We start from the raw sequence: 24,534 nt of genomic DNA, 5'->3' as shown, positions 1-24,534 counted from the left end.
TTTCGTAAGAAATCCCTCCTCTGCCTGGCCCGGGAAACTTCAGGACTTGGTGGCCGTGTGCTTGATTTGGGAAAAGACCACAGGACGGACTGGACTGTCTCCACAGCACCAAGGCCACAGGCAAACGGCTGGAGGCTCTCCATTGGTCGTTCTGGGCCATGGGTCCTTTCTCTTTGACTCACTTGTCAGAAAGGACAGCATGGTCCACACCTGGAGGATCCAGGTATCCTCTCTTTATTGGTTCTTTATTTCCTCCTAAAAATGTCATGTGATTGACTCCATGCCGTTGCCCACAGTGGTCACCCTTAGAGACACACTCAAGTTAAAGGCTTTGCTCGTGGCGTTTTCTGTTGACACGTCCAAGCCACAAATCCCACAGAAAGCAGCTAATAATTGGCAAACCCATAATTGTTGAGACTGACAGTGGCACTCGTCGTGCCCCCTTAATAAACATGTTCTGTAGCACCTGCCTCCGTGCTTGCAAAGCCTTGAGAACCCACACGTCGGAGATGGGCCCCCGGGGCCCCGTCATCACAACTGGCTCGGCCTCATTGGCGTGACACAAACATTCTGGACACACCTGATTCTAGATCCTCCAGTTCTGCTCTTGATTTAACCCTGGTTTGTCTGGACGTGGCTCTTGAGCTTTTTTTTTAATGTAATGGTTTTTCCCCAATTACATGTAAAAACGATTTTAACGGTTTTTTCCACTTTTTCTCAAATTTGGAATTCAAAATTCTCCCCCTCCTGCCCCCCTCACAGAGAAGACAAATAATTTGACATAGGTTATAGGTGAGCAGTACTCATTTGCACATAGGTCATCCTTGAGGGTTAAATAGACAATAAATAAAAATAAAGGACATTACCTTAGCATCGGACTGGAGTAGGAGAGAGTACCACGTGTCTTCCTGGAGAAGGGGCCTCGACTGGCATGGCCCTGATGGTCGGTGCCTCCCCATCCCTCAGCCTGAATTTCCTTGCCTCAAAAATGCGCGCTGGCACCCCTCCTGGCTTAATGCTCCTGTTTTATCCCCGCCCTCCTCTTCCTCACCCTTAAAATGGGAACCATCCATGCCAGGGAGAACACGTGGCTCAGTCGAAGTGACGAGATACACAGGATTCCTTTTCGGTCACAGCCGCCTTTTACTAAAGCGGGCAGCCAAGGAGCGGGGCCGACTGCTTGGCAGTTAGGGTCAGGGGGCAAGGATACTCTTATATCTCTAAACCGCAGTCAGGAATATGAACGATGGCTATAGAAAGGCAGAGGTTGTTAGGAACAGGATCCTTTTGGGTAGAGAGGCCCAGCCGTGGGACCTACCGAGCGCAGAAATCATCCAAATGTTAATGTGGCCGCTTGGGTCTGAAGGACCGTTCCTCAGGAGGCGTTCCTCCTGTGGCCTTTACAAGTCTAAATGTGCTGCTATATCAGCGACTTTTGAAAATGCCGTTGTTGGCAATTTTCCTAGGCTAGCGTAGGGCCCAGCACGTCCCCCTACAATCCAGACTTGCCCAAACCACCCAATTTAGAGTAAAAAAAAAAAAAGACTTTGATAATCCTTGACAAGCCCACGTCACAAGTGCTTTCAAATATGGCTTCTAATAGACACTGTTAGAAACAGCTTTTTGGAAAAAAACTTTTAATGGAGGAGCAGCTAAGTTGTGCAGTGGTTAGAGTGCCGAACCGGCGTCAGGAAGACTTCTTTTTAGTTTTGTGATCCAGTGTGAGATCCTGTTTGCCTCAGTTTCCTCATCTGTAAAGTGAGTCCCAAGAAAACCCCAAATGGGGTGATGAAGAGCCGGCAAAGACCCCATCACAAGGGGCAGCCGGGTAAAAACTAGCCTCGTACAAGTAACATCAGCGTCTCGCTTCGCCGCTGGGTCCCATCAACTCTGTTCAGTGGCTCACTGATGCATTGTCTGGTCCCGGATAGATACTGGCCTCCCAGTTGCTGGAGGCACTTGCTGGGGTCAGGCCTTTTCTAAACAGGAATCCCAAGGATTGTCTTCAGCCAAGTATCCTAGATTCTTCCCATTCCCGGGATCACTGAGGGCTAGAGGCTCCTTAAAAAATCCTCCGGGGTGGGGACAGCTAGGTAGCTTAGTGCATATAGCACCAGCCCTGAAGTCAGGAGGACCCAAGTTCAAATGTGACTTAGCACTTCCTGGCTGTGTGACCCTGGGCAAGTCACTTAACCCCAATTTCCTTGGCAAAAAAGAAAAAAAAATCCTCCTGGAGGGAGCTACTGAAATAAACCCATTTTACAGAAGAGAAAGCTGAGGCTGGCAAACGTTAAGGGACTTGGGGCAGCTGATTGGTGCAGTGGATAGAACAGCCCTAGAGGCAGGAGGACCCAAGTTCCAATACAGCCCCAGACATTTACTGTGTGACCCTAGGCAAGTCACAACCCTGATTACCTAGCCAAAAAAAAGACTTAAAGGACTTCCAGCTAGTAAGGGCAGAGGCCTGCTGTGGATTCCAGGCCTTCCAAGGCCTGCTTTTGTTGTCTGGGGGGGGGGGGGGGGGGGGGGGGGTCATCTGATCTCAAGCCCCTGCTTTGGACTGAACTGTTGGGAAGCCATGCACAGGACACCCCCTGGGCCCTCCAAGAACCCGATAGACCGAGGGAGCCCCTGCGTGGGAGCCACGGCCATGCCCCATGCCCCAGACTGGCCCCTGGCACTGAGTGGGAAGGCTGGGCCTCCCTCCGGAGTAGTCTGGCCAGAGCCTGCCCGGAACAGGGATCTAATCTGTGTGGGCAGGACAAAAGAGGAAGGGGACAGGTACTTATTAAGTGCCTACTGTGTGCCAGTGAGAGCCAGAGTGAGTTGGGTTGAAGGCGGGGCCCTAGCCGGCAAACCCCAACAATGCCGGGAGGTCTCAGTGACCAAAACTCCTGTTTGGGCAGAGCGCCGGCAGGGAAGGTTATGGCGCCCTGGGTAGACTGAGGGAAGGGGAGGGACAGAAGGAGGAACAGAGAAAAGCAGCCGTTCCCCAGCTGCCTCCCCCCCAAAGTCTCCTCAAAGGGGAGCAGTTTGTGCTTTGGCTCAGACACCAGGACGCCAGGGCGAGGACGGGATTGAAGTGAGGCCTCCTGGGGCCTGGAGCCACCCCGGCCCTCCCAGGCCGCGTCCCACGTGGTCATTTGGCACCGAGGGAACGAGCCATTTTTCTGCTTCAGCCTGGGGAAGACCTTAGTGCGCCGGGACAAGGCCTCCGGCTGCCTCGGGGCCTTCTCCAGGCAGCCATCCAGGTGGCCACCGGCCGACAGAGCTCGGGAGAGAGACTGAGGCAGGAGAACTTGCAGGCTCCCCGGCACATGGCGCCAAGTGCTTTAGGAGCACTTCCTCTCGAGCTGGAAGATGTACTGGGGCAACCGGCTCTTCGGGAGCACCTCGAGGGGAGGGCCTGGCCTTAGGCTGTCACACAGTAGGTGCTCTATGCCGCCGGACTGACTGCACACAGTAGGTGCTCTATGCCGCCGGACTGACTGCACACAGTAGGTGCTCTATGCCGCCGGACTGACTGCACACAGTAGGTGCTCTATGCCGGACTGACTGCACACAGTAGGTGCTCTATGCTGCCGGACTGACTGCACACAGTAGGTGCTTGATGCTGGACTTGCATTTTGTGCACAAATCAGGTAATTATGGAGAGTGAATGAGGTAGGGGCGGGGGTGGGTCAGGATGAGCTCTGAGTGGGAAAAGGCCCCAGGGCTTCAGATGGGGAGAGGTGAGGACACCCCCCCACCCCAACCCCGTGTCTGAGATATCCCGCCACCGGAAAAAAGGGATTTGGCGTCCCCGCCCCTGCCTCTTTTGCAAAGTTCCGGGGTCTCCACGCGCCCCTCGGGGGCTTTCTCTCCAAGTTCCCGGCTCTGTTCAGGGCCGAGAGGAAGAGCGAGTTCCCCATCAGACGAGGGCTTCAAGCAGAGGCAAGGGGAAAGTCACGCGGGATTCTCGCGCAGGGACGAGACTCCTCGGGCCTCGACTCCTCGGGCCTCTGAAGTGTCCCAGCTCCCAGGCCGGGTCTCGGACCCAGACCTACAGGGAAAGGCTCCCCTCAGGAGGCGGTGCCTCAAAGCCGCCTCACCGGCGAGACACGATTGGCTGATTTGATACTGGAAATTCATTGGTTCGGAGAGCTGCCAATCCTGAGTCTGAGCCCGCCTCTCCCCCACCCCCGTAGGCTGATATGTTAAAGAGGCGGGACGCCGAGGGCCCAGGTTGCAAAATGGCGGACATTGACGACAGCTTGTGGAGGGTACGTGAGGGGATATGGGGGCGGCTTGAGGGGCCGAGAGGAGTCGGGAGCGACGTCCGGGCTGGGGTCGCGGCGAGGGGCGGGAGGAGGGCCAGCGGGCAGACCTAGGCCTGGCAAATCTAGGGAAGCAGCAGCTGGGTCTAGGGCTGAAGGCCGGGGGTGGAGCCTAAGGACGGGGCGGGATCTTGTAAGAGGCTGTGGGCGGGAGGGACAAGCATCTGGGGGCGGGTCTAGCGGGAGGGGTGTGGCTACGCGCAAGGAGGAGGGGCTGACAGGCCCGGGGGACCAGGAGAGGCAAGGGCCTGAAGAGGGCGCCAGCTCTTTATTGTTAGCTGTAAGCGGCGGAGTTAGGAAGGCGAAGGGGCGTGACCAAGCTTGAGGGGCCGGCGCTGACGAACTTGATTGACATGGGAACTTCCCATGAGGCCGAGGAACTCAAAGATTGGACTTGGGGGTGAAGGGTGGAGCCTACGGGACGTGGGCGTGGTCTATGCTGGGGACCAGGTCTGAGGCTGGGAGGCGGGCCGAGATGGAGAGCGACAGTTGGGCTTTTAAGGGGGCGGGGCCAGGGGGGAGAGCTGACGTTTTAGGGGGCGGGGCCAAGGGAAACCGACAGTTGGTTTCTTGAAGGGGCCAGACTGAGAGCGAGACTTCAGGCAGAGGCGGGGCCAAGGGAAAACTGACAGCTGAGAGACCTTCAAGGTGATTGGCCCGGAGCTTGGATGCTCCTGCCTGGTTTGGGGGGCATTTGGGCGAGACGCCGAGAGGGAGCCAGCCTGGGGCCGGGAGATAATTCTGCTGCTGCTAATAACGCCACCTCCGGCGTTGTCTTCCCTGCCTTGGAAAGTGGCTCAGAGGTGGAACCTAACAGCAGCCTCTGCCTGCGGGCCACTTTTAAAATAAAAATCAATAACATTTTATTGATAGTTTTTTGACATCACCAGGTTTTTCTCCCAGCGTCCCTTTGTCTTTTCCCAGAAAGCCATTCTTTATTTTTTTTTTATTAAAGCTTTTTGTTTTTAAACCATGCATGGATAATTGTTCAACATAAATCTTTGCAAAACTTTTGTGTTCCAATTTCCCCAACTCTTCCCCTAGACCAAAACCATTCTTTAGAACAAATATTTTTAAGAAAAAAAGGTTTTTTGTTTTTTTATTTTTTTAAAGAAAGATAAAAATAGTCAAGCAATGGGAGAGGAAAAGGTAAGTTCCAAAACCTGGGAAAGTCAGAAAACATTAAAACTGGCAGGGAAGTTGTCATTTTTCAGTCATGTCTGACTGCCAACTTCCTCGGGGTTTTCTTGGTAGCGGTGCTCAAGTGATTTGCCATTTCCTTCTCCAGCCGATTTATTACAGATAAAGAAACTGAGGCAAATAGTGAGGAGTGGCTTGCCCGGTGTCACCCAGCGAGGAAATCTGAGGCTGGATTTGAAGGCAGGAAGATGAGTTTTCCCTTCTCCCAGCCTCGAGTTCTATCAAGCAGCCAGCTGCCCAAAAGATAATTTTTAAATGGATAGATTTGGTGTCAAAATGGATTACGAGCTGAGCCTGGAGTTGAGAAGAACTGAATCCAAATTGACCTCAGATTCTTAATAACTGGAATAGGGGATTATGATGGCTGCCATCTTCCAGTTATTGTGTGCATCAGTGAGACTATTGGCAAAGCGTGTTGCCAGTCTTTGCTCTGGAATAGCTGGCTGCCATCATTATGGACTTTTGATTCAGCAAACATTTATTAAGGACCTACTATGTGCCAGATGCTGGAGCAGGGGGAGAAAGCAGAAATGTCCTTAAGGCCTGTATGACCTTAAGGAATTATCACCTACTTGAGATAGGGGGATGTTTTTCTTACCAAAAGTCTGTGAGGAGATTATGTCCATTTTAGAGATAAGAAAGCCAGGATTGCTTTCAGTTGCCCTCCTGATGTTTTGTAGCCCACATTCACACCCAGAGCCCTTGGCTCCGGCCCTGCCCCACAGCCTGGGCATGCCCGGGACCGCAGCCCCCTTTCTGAGCCATCCCTCAGGGTCCGTCTCTCTGCCTCTGCAGCCTCCCCGAAGCTGTGAGCATTACTGGGCGGAATGGAAGCACTGCCGGACCATCCGCAACTTCCTCCATCACTACTACACCTATGGGGAGACCCCATCCTGTGACCAGTGGAAGAGAGACTACCAAAACTGCCAGGAGTGGGAGGAGAATGGGAGTCCCGAAGCCAAGGTAACCCGGGCCCAAGTCTGGGTTGGGGCAGGGGGTTCTGACTGGGGGCCACCAGGAAAAGTCCCCTGAGCTCTCCTGCCCGTGTGACCCGGATAAGGACAGGAGATGGGCCAATAGAAATTAGCGATGGGGGGTGGGGACCCTCGTGTTGCACAGAGTAGGGGGCCGAAGCCGTCACAGGCCCAAGCGAAGGGAGCAGATAATCCCTCGAGCAGAGGCTGGTGTGTCCAAGGGCTCTAGAGGAGTGGGATCAGCTGCATCATCAGGGTGCCCTTCTGCGGGCTGGGGCCAGGAAGCCTCTGCAGCACTCGGGAATCTTGGGGTGAGGGTCCCCCCAGCAGGGGGCTGGGGGTCTCCGCCTCTGACTGGTTGGTGTATAAAGTCCCCCAGATTCACATGAAAGGGAAGAGCAGGTATCTTCTGCTTTGGGCTCTGAAACAAAGTCACATGCCCTGAATGGAGCGTACGTGGGGGATAGGAAAACCAATGGAGGCAGGCCGACCTCACTGAGAGTCCAGAGCCCAGACAGGGGCAGCAGAGGGAGCAGGACTTGGGGGCCAGGGGAGAGCCCACAGCTTTGTGCTAGAGCGGAAGAGGGAGGAAAATTGGGAAAATAAATGGCGGGGAACCTGTCCAGCACCTTTCTGAGCAGGAGGTGAAGGTGCTGCAGGAGCAGCTGAGCAGCTGAGCCCCCTGCCTGGGCCGCTTGAGGGTGGACAAAGCCCTTTCTGAACAATAAAAAGGTGGTACAAGTAGTAAGCAGTGTGCCCATTTTGCAGATAGGTTTCAATATTTATTAACCCCCTACTGTACACCAGCTGGAAAGAAAACAGGAAGCCCTGCCCTCCAGGGGCTTACCTCCTGCTGGATGTTGTAATTGCTTACCCTTCGTCCTCAAAGATGGGGATCAGGATGACTGGATGCAGCCCCAGATGTGACGGCTGTGCGTTGGCCTGGTTAAGCCCAGGTCTCAGTGTGACTGAGGCAACACCCATTCAGTGCTTAAGGCTGGGTAGCCATTGGGAAAGAATCTCCTCTCTGACCTCATCCAAAAATGTGGGAGGGGGAAGCTGGAAGTAGGACCTGGGCTCAGCAGATCCCCACACAGTACCCCTGGACCCACCCAGAAGACCCAGGCCCACCAGGGCCCCCGGCAGGGTTTCAGGGATTCTGGGGGGTGCCAGGCTGAGGGCCGTAACTAGTCTCTCGTTTGTACAGCAATTCCTCTGCAAGAGTGAGCAAGCCCGCATCCTGGCCAAGCAGAAGCACGCCCCGGTGTGGACCATGAGACAGAGCCCCCCCAGGGACTGGCACCTGCCTCTGCCCGGGGAGGGGAAATCCAAGTGAGAGCCGTGTGACGGTGGAGACGGGCTGAAGCAGCAGCTTAGCGCAAGGGGGACAGAAGCCACGGGGCCGGGTGCCTGCCAGCTCCCCGTCCTGCCGGGCCCCCTCGCCTCAGTTAAGCTTGGCAGGGTGGGCAGCCATGAGAGCCCCAAACCTCAGCACCTCCTTCAGCCGGCCACATCCCCGGGAAAAGGGCACCCAGAACACCAGGGTGCCTGGCTCAGGGATGTCAGGGTGCTCCCCTCGTCATGTTTTGTGAAAGGCGAGGACCAGAAGTCATCCCAAAGGTGCTTTCCCCAAGAGCCCGTCTCCCCTTGCCAAGGTGCCCGGCAACTACCTCTGCCCTTCAGACAGCCCAGAGTGGGGACACCCAACCGGGCCCCGCCTGCCTTGCCCACCAGCTGTGGCACCCTGGCACACGGAGGGAAGACTGGAGCGCCTCGCTTTGCTGACGCCCGCCCCCACCAGAAGCGCATGGCCTGCTCCGGACGAGGACCCTCGCCACCAGAGTTAGAAGAGAAATGGAAACCCGTCCTCCCTCCCCATCTTCCTGCTTTACTGCTGCCCTCAGGCTGAAAGATTGCTTGCTTTTGTAGATGTGCGGCCATGATGGAAAATAAACGGGCAGCCACCCAGACAGGCTCCAGACTTCCCTGAGTCTGCCCCACGCCCTCCTGGGAAGGCCTTCCCCTGCCTCCACCCACAACAGTGACCAGTCGTCCCACTCACATCCAGCAACTGGGCCCTGGGGGAGGAGGGAAGGCCCTGGAGCCCTGACATGGGCCCCACCTCAGCAGCCCCCGACTCCTCAGGGCAGGTGCCACACACAGGCCTAGAACCGGTACAAGGCCAGGCTTGGGATCAGGAACAGTCCCAGGGTCGGGCAGCATCCGCCTCGACCACGCTCTGCCTTTGACAGTTAGGCCCAACTCTGATCTGTATCAGCTCAGACCAACTGGCCCAGAGCACAAGCAGCCAGCCTTGGCTCAATGGCAAGCCCCCCAAAGGCCCCCTTCTGCAGGGCCCAGGGGCCCCAAGTGCCAGGCTGGCAGCCCCACCCGCCACTCGCCATCTCAATCCTCAGGATCCCCCTGGGAAGGAGGTGCTACAGCTGGGAGGCCTGAACTCCCCCCAGGCCCAGAGTCTCCCCGAGTAACCCCGCACAGGGCAGCAGCTGGCTAAGGTTGGGGTCCTTAAAGCAATTTTTCCATTTATTTTCTCCATAATAAAAACTCGTTCCGGTAGCTAAAATATTTACAGATCACTGTTCATTTGTTAAAAGCAATTTACATTGGTATGAAGGGCAGAGACCCCCAAGCCCCAGAACTCGGCTCCTCCTGCCCCCCCCTCCTCCCCGAAGGTCCCCATCTCTAAGCTACGCTGGAAGGGGAGCTCCGTGCGGCAGGGGCCGTCTCGGCCTGGCGGCGGCCACAGGAGAAGGTCAGAGGCCCAGAGACCGCAGGACGGGCGCCCCTTCGGGGGACGCGACGAAGGACACGGTCAGCCCTGACCCCGGCCGTGGCCCTGGGACCTATCTCTTCTGCACGTAGACTTTGGTGACATCGTTGTACTTGCCCTCGGGCGCCTGGTAGCCGGGGGTGGCTGGCGTGTAGCTCGGGCCCTCCTTTTCAAAGGGAAACAAGCCCTCGTCTCGCCGGGCGGCCGCCTGGTACAGCTGCTCGGACTCGAGGCGCAGCTCCCGCAGGGCTTCCTGCTGGGCCTCCAGCATGGAGGCAATCTTCCCCCGCTCGGCTTCCTGCTCCTGCTGCTTGTAGAAGGCCCACTTCTGCATGAGGAAGATCCTCCTCTCACTGTCCTCCGGGGGGAGCTCCAGCTGCGGGCGCTGCCTGGGGGGACAGAGCAGCCATGGGAGGGGGGCCGGGCGCCTCCCTGCCCCCACACTTCAAGCCCCCATGGGCCTTTTCTCGCGGCCTGGGACGGACACCCTTGTGCTTTCCCTGAGCTCTTTTGATTCAGTCTCCCCCTCCCCCCAGGGGAGGCTTCTGGAGGACAGGAACCGTCCCGCTTGTCCAGCTGCATGCCCGGCCCGGGGGCTGGCACAGAGTGGGCACCTTGGCTCTGTATGAGGGCGCCTCCCCCCAGCCTTGGCACAAGGCCCAGCCCGGAGCGGGCACCTCTCCGGTGCTCCTCAGAGGGCAGGGGGAGGCAGGCGCCCCTTCCGGGCCTACCTCTCCTCCGCCAGGCACTTCACGGGGGTGACGAAGTCTTCGATGGGGATCAGCTCCTGGGTGGCCTTCTCCAGCTTCTTAATTCTCTTCTTCAGCCGCTCCTTGGCCGCCTGCTCTTTCCTGGGGTCCACCTTCTTCTTCTTCTTCAGGGGCTCTCCTCTAGCAGGGAAAGGGGGCGCGAGATGGGGGAGACCCGCAGAACATCCGGGGGCCTGCGCCCCAAGCCGGCGCTGAGCCTGCCGGGCCGGGGGCGCCCCGGGACCCTCAGCCCCGCCCCCTCTGCTGGCCGCACCTCGCAGAGGCCTGGCAGGTCAGGCCAGTGCCGGTAAAAGTGAGAGAACCCCGAGATGCACGTGGGGGGGAGGGGGAGGGGGGGCAGGCTCCCGGCCTCCCACCCGATGGGGTCTCGCCTCGCAGGGGCGCTGTGGGGGCGCACTTACCTCACGGGGAGGGCGGCCCGCAGCCCCAGCACGGACAGCTGGTGGTTCTCCCGGACCGGCCCGAGCCTGCAGAAGACAAGCCCAAGCTGAGGAGTCCCCAGGGGCCACGAGGCCCCCCCCTCCCCCCCGGGCCGGAGGCTGCCCCCGGGGCTCCCAGCGCGCTCAAACCCCACCCCAGCCCAGCCCAGGCCAGTGACCCAGGCGGGCGCTTCAGCCTCGGCCTCCTATCTGTCACAGGAGCTGCAGGGGAGACGCTAACCCTCGGCCCCCAAAGGGTCCCAGGGGGAGTGACCCACGAGGAGGGGGGAGGGGCGCCGTCCGGAGGCACAGCCAGGTCGGTTCGGGGGAACCCCCTGCCCGCGTCTCCCCGCCCCCCCTCCCCCGCCCCTCCCGCAGACGGAGTCAGAGGGAGAAATGGAGGCGCGGACAGCGAAGCAAGGTCACCCCGGGGGCGGGGCTGCGGCACCCACGTGGGCTCCCCGGCCCGGCGGACTCACCAAGCCCGGGGCCCCAGCGCGCGGCCCTGCCCGGCAAGCACGCGGGCCGCGCGCCCCAGCGCGGCCATGCCCGAGGTCCCGGCTCCGGCTCCCGCCGCCGCCGCCACAGGAGACTTCGCCCGGTCTTCCTCTGCTCTGCGCACGCGCCAGGAGACCCGGTGTCCCACGGGTCCCGCTCCGCCGGCTTCGACGCCGCGCGGCTCGCGTTCCGCCCGGCCCAGGGCGGCCGCAGGGATGCGGGGCGGGGCCTGTTGTGGGGCGGGGTCTGCTGCGGGGCGGGGCGGGGCGGGGCCTGTGTGCGGGGCGGGCCGCGGGGCGGGGCGGGGCCTGTGTGCGGGGCGGGGCGGGCCGCGGGCGGGAGCGGGCCGCAGGGCGAGGGCAGGGCAGGGGCGGGCCTCGGGGCGGGGCGGGGCCTCGGCCCGCGGCTCCCAGCTCCAGTCTCCGCTCGGAAGCCGCCTCTGGCGGAGCCGCCTCGGGGCTGTCCCGGGGCCCGCCACGTCTGGGGCCCAGCCCGGCTCCCCCCGGGTTCGGGGGGCGGCGTCCAGGGCCCCCAGGCCGGGCAGCAGATGCCCGGGGGGCCGGTGCCAGCTTTGCCTCGGTGCGTTAGAGTTTATGGAAGCCCCGGGAAGGGAAGGGGAGAGAGCAGCCTCCGCGAAGTGCCCACTGTGCGCCTGCACCGCGGGAAGCGCTCCTCCCAGCCCGCGCTCCTCCCAGCCCGCGCTCCTCCCAGCCCGCGCTCCTCCCAGCCCGCGCTCCTCCCAGCCCGCGCTCCTCCCAGCCCGCGCTCCTCCCAGCCCGCGCTCCGCCCAGCCCGCGCTCCGCCCAGCCCGCGCTCCTCCCAGCCCGCGGGCGGCGGCTCGGTCCCCTGAGTCACAGAGCGTGACTGGCCGGGCCGGGCGGGCCGGGCCGCACTCTCTCTGGCTCTGTCCCTCCCCGCTTCGCGCCCTGCTGTCTGGTAGCGGGAGCGCGCCGCTGTTACTTCTTGGGAATAAGGAGCGCGGAGCGTCCCTGTCGGCGCATCGCTCTCTAAACGTCTGATTCGGTTATAAGTCTGGGAGCGGCGTTGTTGCTGTGGCTTGCTCAGTTTCCTTTTATGAGGTTCTTCCTCAAGCTTTTACTTGGGGGACAGCTTGCAGAACATTTGAGCTCAGATCCGGCCTGGGCGAGTCTTTGGTTTCTCTGTGCCTCAGTTTCCACATCTGCGAAGCAGGGCGAACGAAGGCAGCCGCCTCCCTGCGTCACTGAGGGTGAAATAAGGTGATGACGGGGGAGCGTTTGGGGAAGCTTAGAGAGCTGATGGACGCTGGCTGGGCTGTGACCAATGTTGCGTCCTGTTAAGCCCGGTGTTTGCCCTGTTTGAGGGAGCAATCCTGCGTTTCCTTTTTCTTTCAGTTTCACTTTTGCTCATGTAGCCCCTTGTTGGGGAAGGGGAGGATGGTGGGAGGGACTGAAGGATTCCAGGGCTGTGCCATCTTAGCAGTGAGGAGGAATCACGGGAATGGGGGGTTGGCAAGGAGAGAAAACAGAGCTTGGGGAGGAGAGGGCCCGGAGTGCAAGTATGTGACGGTTCCGACTCCAATGGAATATGGCGCTGGCCTGCCCAAGGGGCCCGAGGCCTGCTCAAAGTGTCCAGGCCTGCCCAAGGGGCCCGAGGCCTGCTCAAAGTGTCCAGGCCTGCCCAAGGGGCCCGAGGCCTGCTCAAGGCTCCAGAGGCCTGCTCAAGGGGCCCGAGGCCTGCTCAAGGGGCCCGAGGCCTGCTCAAGGGGCCCGAGGCCTGCTCAAGGGGCCCGAGGCCTGCTCAAGGGGCCCGAGGCCTGCTCAAGGGGCCCGAGGCCTGCTCAAAGTGTCCAGGCCTGCTCAAGGGGCCCAAGGCCTGCTCAAAGTGTCCAGGCCTGCCCAAGGGGCCCGAGGCCTGCTCAAGGCGTCCAGGCCTGCTCAAGGGGCCCGAGGCCTGCTCAAGGCTCCAGAGGCCTGCTCAAGGGGCCCGAGGCCTGCTCAAGGGGCCCGAGGCCTGCTCAAGGGGCCCGAGGCCTGCTCAAGGGGCCCGAGGCCTGCTCAAGGGGCCCGAGGCCTGCTCAAGGGGCCCGAGGCCTGCTCAAGGGGCCCGAGGCCTGCTCAAGGGGCCCGAGGCCTGCTCAAAGTGTCCAGGCCTGCTCAAGGGGCCCGAGGCCTGCTCAAGGCGTCCAGGCCTGCTCAAGGGGCCCGAGGCCTGCTCAAGGCTCCAGAGGCCTGCTCAAGGGGCCCGAGGCCTGCCCAAGGGGCCCGAGGCCTGCTCAAGGGGCCCAAGGCCTGCCCAAGGGGCCCGAGGCCTGCTCCCGGCTGCTTACGGGCCTTTTCCCAGTCCGGGACGCACCGGTTTTGCTTGGGCAGCTCCATGGATGTAGGGTCCGGCCGCAGGAGCTGCACCTGTTTGACCCATATTGCATTGCTTGTCGTCCCGGGAGGGGGAAGGAGGGAGGAGAAGGGATAGGGAGCACAGACTTTTGCAGGGGTGGATGTCGAGGGCCCTCTTTGCATGTATTTTGGGAAATGAAGAGCTTTTATTATGGGGGGAGTGGGGGAATCTGCAGGGATCTGATGGATTTAAGCCCTTTCCTCTCCCTCCCATCCCCCACCTTCATTGCCAGCAGATAAGCTGGCAGCGCTTTCCCACCTATAATACAAATCACCTGTGTTTATGTGACCCTGGGTAAGTCACTTACCACCGATTGCCTGGGGGGAGGATGAATCATGCATGTTTGTTGTCCAGCTCTGTCTGGTCTTGTTGGAAGGATCAGCCGGTTTCTGGTGCGTCCCAAAGGCTCCGTTGGTCCCTCCTCACTGATGGAGGGGAGACCCCTCGGTTACCTTCGCCCCAGAGCCGACGCCATTTCCTGGGGGGCGGCCGCTGGGCACGTCCCGGCTCCTGGGGGCCTCGGTGAGAGCCGGTGCATCCGGGAACCCACGGCCGAAGCAGCCCCGTCTGCACGTCTGCTGTGAGGGAACAGACTTGTGGCCCTAGAAATATCATTAGATGCAATAAGGGAAGAACAAAAAGAAACCCGGGGCTCACTTGTCACCATAATAATATAGGGGCCACCAGGTGGCGCCACTACAGATCCAGCACTGGGACTGGAGTCAGGAAAACCTGAATTCAAATGTGACCCTGGGCAAGTTACTTCCCCGTCTGCCTCAGTTTCCTCTTCCGTAAAATGGGCAGGTGAAGGAAATGGCCGACCCCTCCAATAGGGTGAAGCTGCGTTCATGACTTAGAGCATTTATGTAATCCTTATAAAGTACTTCACAAATACGGTCTCACTTTCTCCTCACATCAGTCTTGGGAGGCAGGTGCTATTAGTATCCCCATTTTACAGAGGAGGAAACTGAGGCAGCCAGAGGTACAGTGATTTGCCTCCACCACACATTTGGAAAGCACTAGCAGTCAAGTCTTGCTGGTTCCAAGCCCAGAATTCTATCCAGTGCACTGGCCACCAGTATTTTCAAATAGTCTTCTTACTCTGCAAATCAAAGATTTTTCTTGGGGGGGGGGGTTCCTTGGGGGATAAACCACATATGTATAATCTGTGTCATGTCACTTGCCTTCTTAATGTAGCGGAGGGAAAGGAGGAGAGAAGTTGGAACTCTAAATTTTTTTTTTTAAAGATTTTTTTAAAGATTATTTTTAGGGGCAGCTAGGGGGCGCAGTGGATAGAGCACCAGCTCTGAAGTCAGGAGGACCTGAGTTCAGATCTGATCTCGGACACTTAATGCTCCTGGCTGTGGGACCCTGGGCAAGTCACTTAACCCCAATTGCCTCAGGAGGAAAAAAAAAAGTTTTTACAGGTAATGGGGGGGGCGGGGAGGGTAAAATATTAACTTTTTAAAAAGAAGAAAGGGCCGATGTCCCTCCTTCACCCAATTCTTAGAACCACCTTAAAGCAGTTTTGCTGCCCTGGAAAGTTCAAAGTTAAGACACAAAGGGAAGGGTCACAGCGTTTGACTACCTGCCTAAATCTGACTAGCAACCCATGAGTCATCAGGTCTTCCAGCTCCACAACCAATCAGAAGACTTTTCATCATCGAGACCCGAGATCCTCTCCTTTCAAGGTTCCACGTGGTTATTTAGACTGAAACTAGGCCAGGAACACCTAGGCAAACTTCAAGGTCTGGCCTGGGAAGCCAGGCAGCGCGCATTACACTTCTGTCCTTAGCAAAAGAGCGATATTTAAAACCCATTATTTAATCCCCTAATCCCCAAAACTCTTGGGATGTCTTAGGAGAGGCTCAAGCCTGGTCTGTTGAAGTGCCTTCCCAAGTAACTCGGGCTCCAAAACCTGAGAAAAGTCCACGTGGCACAAATCCTGCTCATGCTGCCAGTCATTTGGGCATAAATCCGGTCTGGACCTCACCACTCCCCTAGTCGATCACCTGCCACCCCTTGGATCAGAGCAAATCTCTGGTTAATTTTTAAAGCCCCATATGGACCTGACCCGAATTTCTCTTTCTAGTTCCAAAGGAACCACCTACATAAAGCCCCGCAACTGCAACAAAACATAACACATTTTCCCCAAAAAAAGTTATTTTTAAAAATTTCTAGAACCACAAATCTCTGCAAGTGTCTAATAAATTCAACATCATTTTCTTTTTTTCTTTTTTTTTTCATTTTTATTTTCCCTAGATACATGTAAAACAATATTTGGTAGTTATCCATGCACATTCTTTTTTTTTTTTTTTTTTTAACATATTTCCATATGAATCATGTTGGGAGAGAAGAATCAGAATAAAAGGAAAAAACATGAGAAAAAAAAAGAGAAGAAAAGAAATGAACATAATATGTGTTGTTTTTCGTTCAGTCTTCTCTCTGGATGTAGATGGTGATTTCCATTCAAAATTTATTGGGATTTCCTTGGGTCACTGAACCACCGAGAAGAATCAAATCTATCATAGTTGATCACCGTACAATCTTGCTGCCGTGCACAATGTTTTCCTGGTTCTTTGTTCAACATCCCATTTTCAGTGCTGTGCTGCTTGTCCATATTTCCTTCTGCACGTTTTTTTATTACAGCTTTTTACTGACAGAACATCTGCATGGGTAATTTTTCAACCTTGTCCCTTGCACTCACTTCTGTTCTGACTTTTCCCCTCCCTCCTCCCTCTATCCCCTCCACTAAATGGCAAGCAGTCCTATACATGTTAAATATGTTATAGTATATCCTAGACACAATATCTGTGTGCAGAAGCGATCAGATCTCTTGTTGCACAAGAAAAATCGGATTCAGAAGGTAAAAATAACCTGGGAAGAAAAAAAAAATGCAATTAGTAGACATTCATTTCCCAGTGTTCTTTCTCTGGGTGCAGCTGGTTCTGGTCATCACTGGTCAATTGGAACTGAATTGGATCTTCTCACTGCTGAAGAAATCCACTTCCATTAGAATATATCCTCATGCAGTATCGTTATTTTTTTTTTTTAATAGCCTTTAATTTACAGGATATATACATGGGTAACTTTACAGCATTAACAATTGCCAAACCTCTTGTTCCAATTTTTCACCTCTTACCCCCCCACCCCCCCCCCTAAATGGCAGGATGACCAGTAGATGTTAAATATATTAAAATATAACTTAGATACACAATAAGTATACATGACCAAAACATTATTTTGCTGTACAAAAAGAATCAGACTCTGAATTATTGTACAATTAGCTTGTGAAGGAAATCAAAGATGCAGGTGTGTATAAATATAGGGACTGGGAATTCAATGTAATGGTTTTTAGTCATCTCCCAGAGTTCTTTTTCTGGGTATAGCTAGTTCAGTTCATTAATGCAGTATCGTTATTGAAGTATGTAATGATCTCCTGGTCCTGCTCACTTCCCTCAGCATTGTGTGTATGTGTGGTAGTAGATAAGGTAAAGAACTTCCAGCAGTTGAACTTCCAAGGACATTTACTTCCTCTTCTGTATTTTTAGTTTCTCTAGGTCTCTGTGACCTGTGTGAATATGTTGAGTGGTAGCCAATATGTACTTAGATTTTAGACATATGTATTTAACCTCGAATGATGACATTTATCACTGTTCTAGTTACTAACATCTGGACAATTAGTTGCCTCATATATGGTTCCGCCCGGAACTAGGGAATCTGCTGTTTTTGGCACAAATAACATCCAATTAAGGGGTGGGGGGGGGGGGCACCTATCTCTTAATGTTCTCCAACTCATGATGTAATCCTTTGTATCTAAAACCTATAAAAACTATACCTTATCCCCTTCTTTAGCTCTTCTACCGTGAGCTCTCTCTCTTTCCCTCCTCACGGCAGAATTGCTCATTCTCATGAGAATTAATTAAATAAACAACTTTTATGCTTTTTACTTCGAGAGGTCTCTGAATAGTCATTTTTGGATAGGATTTTCTATCCCTCACAGCATCAATTCATGTCAGTCTCTCCAAGACGCTCTGTATTCATCTTGCTGGTCATTTCTTCCAGAACAATAATATTCCATAACATTCATATACCACAATTTATTCAGCCATTCTCCAACCAATGGGCATCCACTCAGTTTCCAGTTTCTAGCCACTATGAAAAGAGCTGCCACAAACATTTTTGCACGTCCTTCTGTGCATTTTTTATTCAATTTTGTTAATTAACAAAATTTTATTTTCTCTCCCTCCCACCTGCCCCCACATTGGGAAAAATAAAAACAAAAAATTCTTATAACAGATATGCTTAGTCAAACAAGAACAACGCTTGTGTTAGTCATGTTCAAAAATACTCTGTTTCATTCTGTACCCTGAGTCTTTCTCTTCTCTGCCAGGAGGTGGGATAGAAGGTTTCATTACCAGCAACTCCTTGGGAGTCTCTGCATTCATCAGAGATCTGGAGTCTTTCCGAGTTGTTTTACATGATCATTGTTACCACAGAAACTTTCTTCACTCTGTATCAGCTCATGCAAGTCTCCCCTTCTTCCTTTCTTACAACACATTATTTCATCACATTCGTATACCATAAGTTGTTCAGCCGTCTCCCAGTTGATAGTGTGAGAATGCTGAGAAGTTGGGTTTCCAGAGTGTTGGAGCTTTGAGGCGGGATGGGATTGTGGGACAGTGGGTACCCCGGACCAAGGGCTTTTCAGAATGTGAGAATTAAGGAAGGTTAAGACTCCAGGGAACAATTAAGCGATCAATAGAAGCTTTGAGCAAATAAAAAAGTGGGAGGCTCGGAGGCACAGGTGGATTCAGCCAATCAGAAAGACTTGTGGTTTTGAGAAAACCACAAACTTAAGATAAGAGGTGATCCAGCCCAAGCTAATTGGGGTCAGTGACCTGACTTGACCAGATCACTACTTTGCCTGCTTAATAGGCTAATTGACTATATAACAACATAATTCAGAGGAGGAGTTTTCCCCATTTTGGGGGGATTTTTGAACATGGGATGTATGATGAGGGGGGGTGCATGTTTTATACACATTAAGGGGAAACATGTAGTGGGCATATCAGAAAGACTGTTACCCGGATAAAATGAGCCAATCCCTTCTCTGAAGGGAGGAGCTCTGGCCCAGGAACAAGTATAAAGGTTCTCTCCTTTCTTATTCAATGCTCCCTCTTCCCGAAGAAGAGTGGGACCCACTTCTGACCAGAAACGTTAAGACGATTCCTTAAGATTCTTCTTTAATAAATTTTCCTTGATATCTGATTTTCAGTGTCAAGAGTATTATTTCTAATAGAGACCCCTGTATTTATAGTCCTTTGCTAACACAAAAAGAGCATTTCTAAATATTTGCTTAAATATGGGTCCTTTCCCTCTTTCTTTAATCTCTTTGTAATATTGACATTGCTGGGTCAAAGGGTATGTACAGTTTAGTAGCCCCCATGGGGGTTAGTTCAAACAGCTCTCCAGACCTTACCATATCTCCAATAATATTACTATGTCACATTAATGTGTCTATTTTCCCACAGTCCCTCTAATACGTTTGCCATTTTTGTCAGCTTAGCCAAACTGATGCATGTGAGGTAGAAGTTTGGAACTGCCTTAATTTTCCTTTTGCCAATCATTAGTGATTTGGAAATTTTGTTTATATGATTATTGGTAGAGCTCTAAAATGATCTCTTTGTTGTTCCCCAGTTGATAAATGGTCAAAGGCAATTTTGACGTTTCTTCCTTCAGGATCAGAGGAACATACATTCAAGGGATTAAGCCCATTACTTAGAGTCTCTAGGTCAACAGGAACCTTATTTATGGACCTGTACGCCATAATGATGCCCCAACAGTCAAGCAGTTTTCATGTATTTAAGTATCTGGGGATGCTTTAAGAATTGCCATTCACCCACTGATACTCCTAAATGCACGCCTCCTCCTGACTCTTCAATTTCTGAAGAGGGTACCACCACCATGGTTTCCATTACTAAGGCCCCAAAACACCAATCATCCTCAACTCCCAGCTCTCCCTTCCTACCTGTCCAATCATAGCCAAGTCTTGTACATTGCACGTTCTCAATATTCCTTGTTCTGTTCTTTTCTCTCCATTCAGATCACAATCACCTCAGATCATTGCCCATGGCCTCCTAATTAGTTGTCCTGCATCTCTCTTCTTCCCCCAAATCCATCCCCCTCACACTTGTATTCCCAAAATATTGGTCAGTAACATTTCCCTTCTCTGAAATCCTCATTTGCTCCCTACTTGCTTTAGCACATTTACGTTTCAGTCTTTTTTTTTTTTTTTAAATTAAAGCTTTTTATTTTCAAAACATATTCATGGATAATTTTTCAACCTTAACCCTTGCAAAACCTCTTGTTCCAGTTTCCCCCCCATCCCCTCACTCCCTCCCCTAGATGGCAAGTAATCCAAGAGATATTAAACATGGTAAAAAAAATATGTTATATCCAATATATGTATACATATTTATATAATTATTTTGCTGCACAAGAAAAATCAAATCAAAAAGGAAAAAATGAGAAAGAAAATAAAATGCAAGCAAACAACAAGAACAAGGGTGAAAATACTATGTTGTGATCCACACTCAGTTCCCTCCATTCGATTTCTGGATGTGGATGGCTCTCTTCATCCCTGAACAATTGGAACTGGCCTGAATCATCTCATTGTTGAAAAGAGCCCAGTCCATCAGAATTGATCATCATATAATCTTGTTGTTACCGTAGCACATTCATGTTTGTTGATTACTTGGTTAAGTTAGGATAAAATACAAATTCCAGCTCAGCATATAAAACACTTCCCAGATAATTCCAGACTGTCTTTCCATTCTCTTTATATTTTACTCCCTCTCACACACTTGACATTCTGGTCAAACCTGTTTACCATGACTTTCCTGGTCAAACTGAGGATTTTATATTTTGTACCAGAGAATTTGGGGAATATTCATTTGGCGGCTGTGGGGAGGATTGGTGGAGTGGGAAGAAAACAGAGATAGTGAGGATGGTTAGGAAGCTAGAAGAAAGGTGAGGAAGAGGGCAGACTGCTCTACCCTTCTATCTATAAATGCTCTACAGGCTGATGGAAGAAAGGAAGGAAGGAAGGAAGGAAGGAAGGAAGGAAGGAAGGAAGGAAGGAAGGAAGGAAGGAAGAAAGAAAGAAAGAAAGAAAGAAAGAAAGAAAGAAAGAAAGAAAGAAAGAAAGAAAGAAAGAAAGAAAAGAAGGAGGGAGGGAAGGAGAGAGAAGAAGGGAGGGAGGGAGGGAAGGAGAGAAGGAGGGAGGAAGGAAGTCCTTTCTAGGGCCTGGAACACCAGACCTGAGTTCAAATGTAGTCTCAGACACTTGACACATACTGTGTGATCTCGGGCAAGTCACTTCATCCCAATTGTCTGGCCAAAAAAGAAAAGAAAAAGCCCTTCTTAGAGTTAACTGTGCCCACTAGGGATTGTCCTCCATCTTTTCTCTCCTTCTTAGCTCAGCAGGTACACAATGTGTGCACATGTTCTACCCAAGGCATCTCCGTGCTTTCCCCTTTGCCCAAGAAGTCCATCCTCCAGCTCCTTTAAGAGCCTGCTCCAGTCCTGTTCTGCAGAATGGAGGGAAAGCAGGACTTTTTCCTTTTCAGGATCTCACAAGGAAGGTCCCTTTCTCTGGGCCCTTTTCAGCTGTAAAACTCTCATTCCCATGATTCTTTCCTGCCTTCTGGATGTGGATGGCTGATGGAGCTTTTCCTGAAGCTGGTCGTGCCCAGGTGCTGACAGCCAAGTCTGACCCTGGGCCATTTCCATGGAGGCCAGTCACCAGATGACTGGGGGAGTGACTATAAGAGTCAAAGCCAGTCCTTCCTCCCCCTTCCCCTCAACCCCAGTGGGCAGTTGTTATAACCCTACCCTCCATCCCTCACCCCCAGTTCATCCAAGTCTTCTGGGGAGAAGAAAGTGCCCTGATCCAGGCCGAGGATTACTTCTCGCTTTACTAAGTGATAGAAGGTGGGATTGCACTTAGCAGCCCCTTCCCATCTTTCCACTCTCCACAGTTTCTGTCTCTTGTCCAGGCATTTTCCCTCTGCCCACGGCAATGACCACTGTGCAAACCAAAGTTGCTCCTCATCAGCCTAAGGCTGGGGACTCCTGCTGGGGGGCTACCATGTGGAAAACCTAATCTCCTTGGAGAGATGCACTTTCCTATGCAACCTTTCTTTCTACTTTCCTTTTGGAGCTTAAAACTACAGAAAGATGTTTAGGACACTGTGTACACAGAAATATTTGTGTATAAGAATAACGACTGGCATTTATGTAGCATTTTAAGGTTCACGAAGCTCTAAAATTATAATTATCTCATTTGATCCTAAGTGGGTGTGCCATAATTATCCCCATTTTACAGGTGAGGAAATTGAGGCTGAACAAGGTGAAGTGACTCGCCCAACTGGCTTCCTGCTTATCACATTTTTCAGATGCAATAAATTCAGCTTACATGATTGAACAACAGCCGGCTGGCATGTTGGGCCGAATTTCACAGGCTGAAATTCGGGGGCGGGGGATGATGTCAATCCAGGTTTTATACTTGGATTCAAAAAATTCATCCTAACCACGGCTGGAGAGCTAGAGAATGTTGTGGATAGGTTCTCGTCCTGGGATCCTGGGCAAGTGGCTCCCCATCTGCTTGCTTCAGTTTGCCAGCAGTTTGCTGGGGAAAGAGTGAGTGCTGGGTTTGCTGCAGGAACTTAAAAGGCGTCCAACTTGCTCTTCTTGGGAGGAGCAGTGTTTCCAGGAACAGGGAGATGACAGCTCCACGTCCTATGCCCTCTGCGGGTCTCATCTTGGAGCACTGGGCACAAGGCTTTAAGCTGGACTTTGATAAGCTGGGGAGTTCCCAGAGGAGGCAGCCAGGGTGGGGAAGATCCACTGGAGGAGTTGGGCACATTCACCCCCAGAAGACTGAGGAGGTAGGGAAGGACACAGCTCCTTCTGAGTAGGGGCTGTGCCAGGCTTTGCACTTGCACCCCTGGGCCCGACAAGGTGGCACAGTGGGAGAGCACAAGCTGGAGTCTGGAAGGCTCATTTTCCCAAGTTCAAATCCAGCCTCAGACTGCTCCTAGCTGGGTGATCCTGGCTAAGCTTCCTCACCCTGACTGCCTCAGTTTGCTCATCTGTAAAATGATCTGAAGAAAAAAAATGGCAAAACCTCCAGTATCTCTGCCAAGAAAACCCCAAATGAGGTCACCGAGAGTCAGATACAACTGAACTGACTGAACAACAGCAAAGTATCTAGCAACAAGCTTGTTGGGTGAAAAAGAAATGTAAAATGAAATGTAAAAAGATTGCATTTCAATAGTCCTACAAAAGCATTTCATAGAAAGCTCTGGAGCTTCAAGGCCATCTGGTCTTATGTGTGAGGAAACTGGAACCTGAAGAGAGTAAATGACTCCCTGAAGAATCAGCCAGAGACAGAAGTGGAGTCCGGCCCACTTTCCATAGTCCCACGTTTCTTCCATGGTTGTCCTTTCTTCAAGCCCCACTTCGAAGCTGGATGACGAGTTCTGAGATAGCACCTCTGGGGAGGGTTTCCGTTGTTAGCCATGGGATGCCAGGCTGGGCTTTCCTGTGGTTTCCTGTTGCACCAACAAGACTTTCCATCACGGAGAATGCACCTGTCAGGCAACGACCTCCTCCCTGCAAACAAAGGGGTAGCAGTAAGATCTACATCGTCCGTCTATAATGAAAACTTTTCGAGAAAAACGCAACAGGGCAGCAGCAAACAAAGCATAGACTTGGGGTGACATACCAGGTGGGCCATCTCATGCCATCTGCCAAGATAAGGTCACTTGGTTTAGACATAAAGGATGATAACAAAAGCAAGGAAAGCCCTATTTGTCAGATCTGCAGAGAAGAGTTTATACCATACAAGAGATAGAGAACATGACAAGTAGGAAATGAATAGTTTTGACCACACTGAATTAAAAGGTTTTGCCCAGGGGCAGTTGGGGGACACTATAATGGATGGAGCCCCAGCTCTGAAGTCAGGAGGACCTGAGTTCCAATCTGGACTAAGACACTTAACACTTCCTGGCTGTGTGATCCTAGGTAGGTCACTTAACCCCAACTGCCTCAGGGGGGAAAAAAAGGTTTTGCCCAAACCAAACCAGAGCAACCAAGAATAGATGAAAAGCAGAAAGCTAGGAAACAATCTTTACAGCAAGTGTTTCCGATAATGCTCTCTTTTCTCAAATATATGAAGAACTGAATCAAATTTATAAGGATAAAAGTTATTCCCCAATAAATGGTCAAAGAATGTGAACTTTAGATGAAGTTAAAACCATTTGTAGTTTTATGAATAAATGCTCTACAGTCTGATTTCGGAAAAGCCTGGAAAGACTTGTATGAATTGATGCTGAGTGAAGTAAGAGGACAATGTACAAATTAAATCATGATTAACTGATGTTCTCAACAATGAGGTGATTCAAGGCAATCCCTATAGACTTGTGATGGAGAGAGCCATCTGTATCCAGAGGGACAACTGTGGAGACTGAATGTGGATCAGAGCATAGTATTTTTGTTGTTATTTGTTTACTTTGCCAGCAATTTTTACCTTTTTGTTGTTTAGTTTTTTCTTGCTTTTTTCCCCCTTTTTGATCTGATTTTTCTTGTGCAGAGTGTTGAATATGGAAATACGTTTAGAAGAATTGCACATGTTTAACATATATCGGATTATTTGCTGTCTTGGAGAGGGGAGAGGGAAAAGGAGAAGGAAAAAATTTTGGAACACAAGGTTTTGCAAAGATGAATGTTGAAAACTAACTTTATATGTATTGGGAAAAATAATACTATTTGAAAAAGAAAAATGTTCTAAATGACTATTTTCACTTGTTTTTCTTTCTTTTGGCCTGTTCTTTCTTTCATAACGTGACTAATATGGAAATATGTTTTGCAAGATTGCACATGTGCTAATTATCAAATTGCTTACTGTCTGAGGGAGGGGGTGGGTAGGAGAAAGAAGAGAATTTGGAACTCAAAAAAAAATTTTTTTTAATTTATTTGAAAAAAAATTATTTTATTTTAAAAAAAAAGAAATACAGAAAAGGAATACGAAACAAAGAAAACATTATCATGTGCCCTGCAGAACATCAAGGAGGATTGAATTACCAGATCAATAAAATATAAATAAATATATATATATATATATAT

The 24,534-nt window shown here is 52.2% G+C and overlaps 2 protein-coding genes across 2 annotated transcripts; one reads left to right on the top strand and one right to left on the bottom strand.

Annotated features, from left to right (window-relative positions):
- Window positions 1–4,020: 4,020 nt before the first annotated feature.
- On the top strand, window positions 4,021–8,458 carry C1H22orf39 (chromosome 1 C22orf39 homolog). Its single transcript, XM_012544316.3, has 3 exons — window positions 4,021–4,262; window positions 6,312–6,479; window positions 7,698–8,458. Exons 1-3 carry the CDS (start codon window positions 4,194–4,196, stop codon window positions 7,824–7,826), a joined length of 366 nt encoding a protein of 121 aa, XP_012399770.2. The 5' UTR covers window positions 4,021–4,193; the 3' UTR covers window positions 7,827–8,458.
- On the bottom strand, window positions 8,092–11,171 carry MRPL40 (mitochondrial ribosomal protein L40). The gene is made up of 4 exons (XM_031948976.1): window positions 10,950–11,171; window positions 10,453–10,518; window positions 10,013–10,171; window positions 8,092–9,670 (listed from the first exon to the last, which is right to left on the bottom strand). Exons 1-4 carry the CDS (start codon window positions 11,015–11,017, stop codon window positions 9,355–9,357), a joined length of 609 nt encoding a protein of 202 aa, XP_031804836.1. The 5' UTR covers window positions 11,018–11,171; the 3' UTR covers window positions 8,092–9,354.
- Between the last annotated feature and the right edge of the window lie 13,363 nt (window positions 11,172–24,534).

Source organism: Sarcophilus harrisii, chromosome 1 (genome assembly GCF_902635505.1).
Source record: "Sarcophilus harrisii chromosome 1, mSarHar1.11, whole genome shotgun sequence".
NCBI lineage: Eukaryota > Metazoa > Chordata > Mammalia > Dasyuromorphia > Dasyuridae > Sarcophilus > Sarcophilus harrisii.
This window is presented reverse-complemented; position numbering and strand designations above follow the sequence as displayed.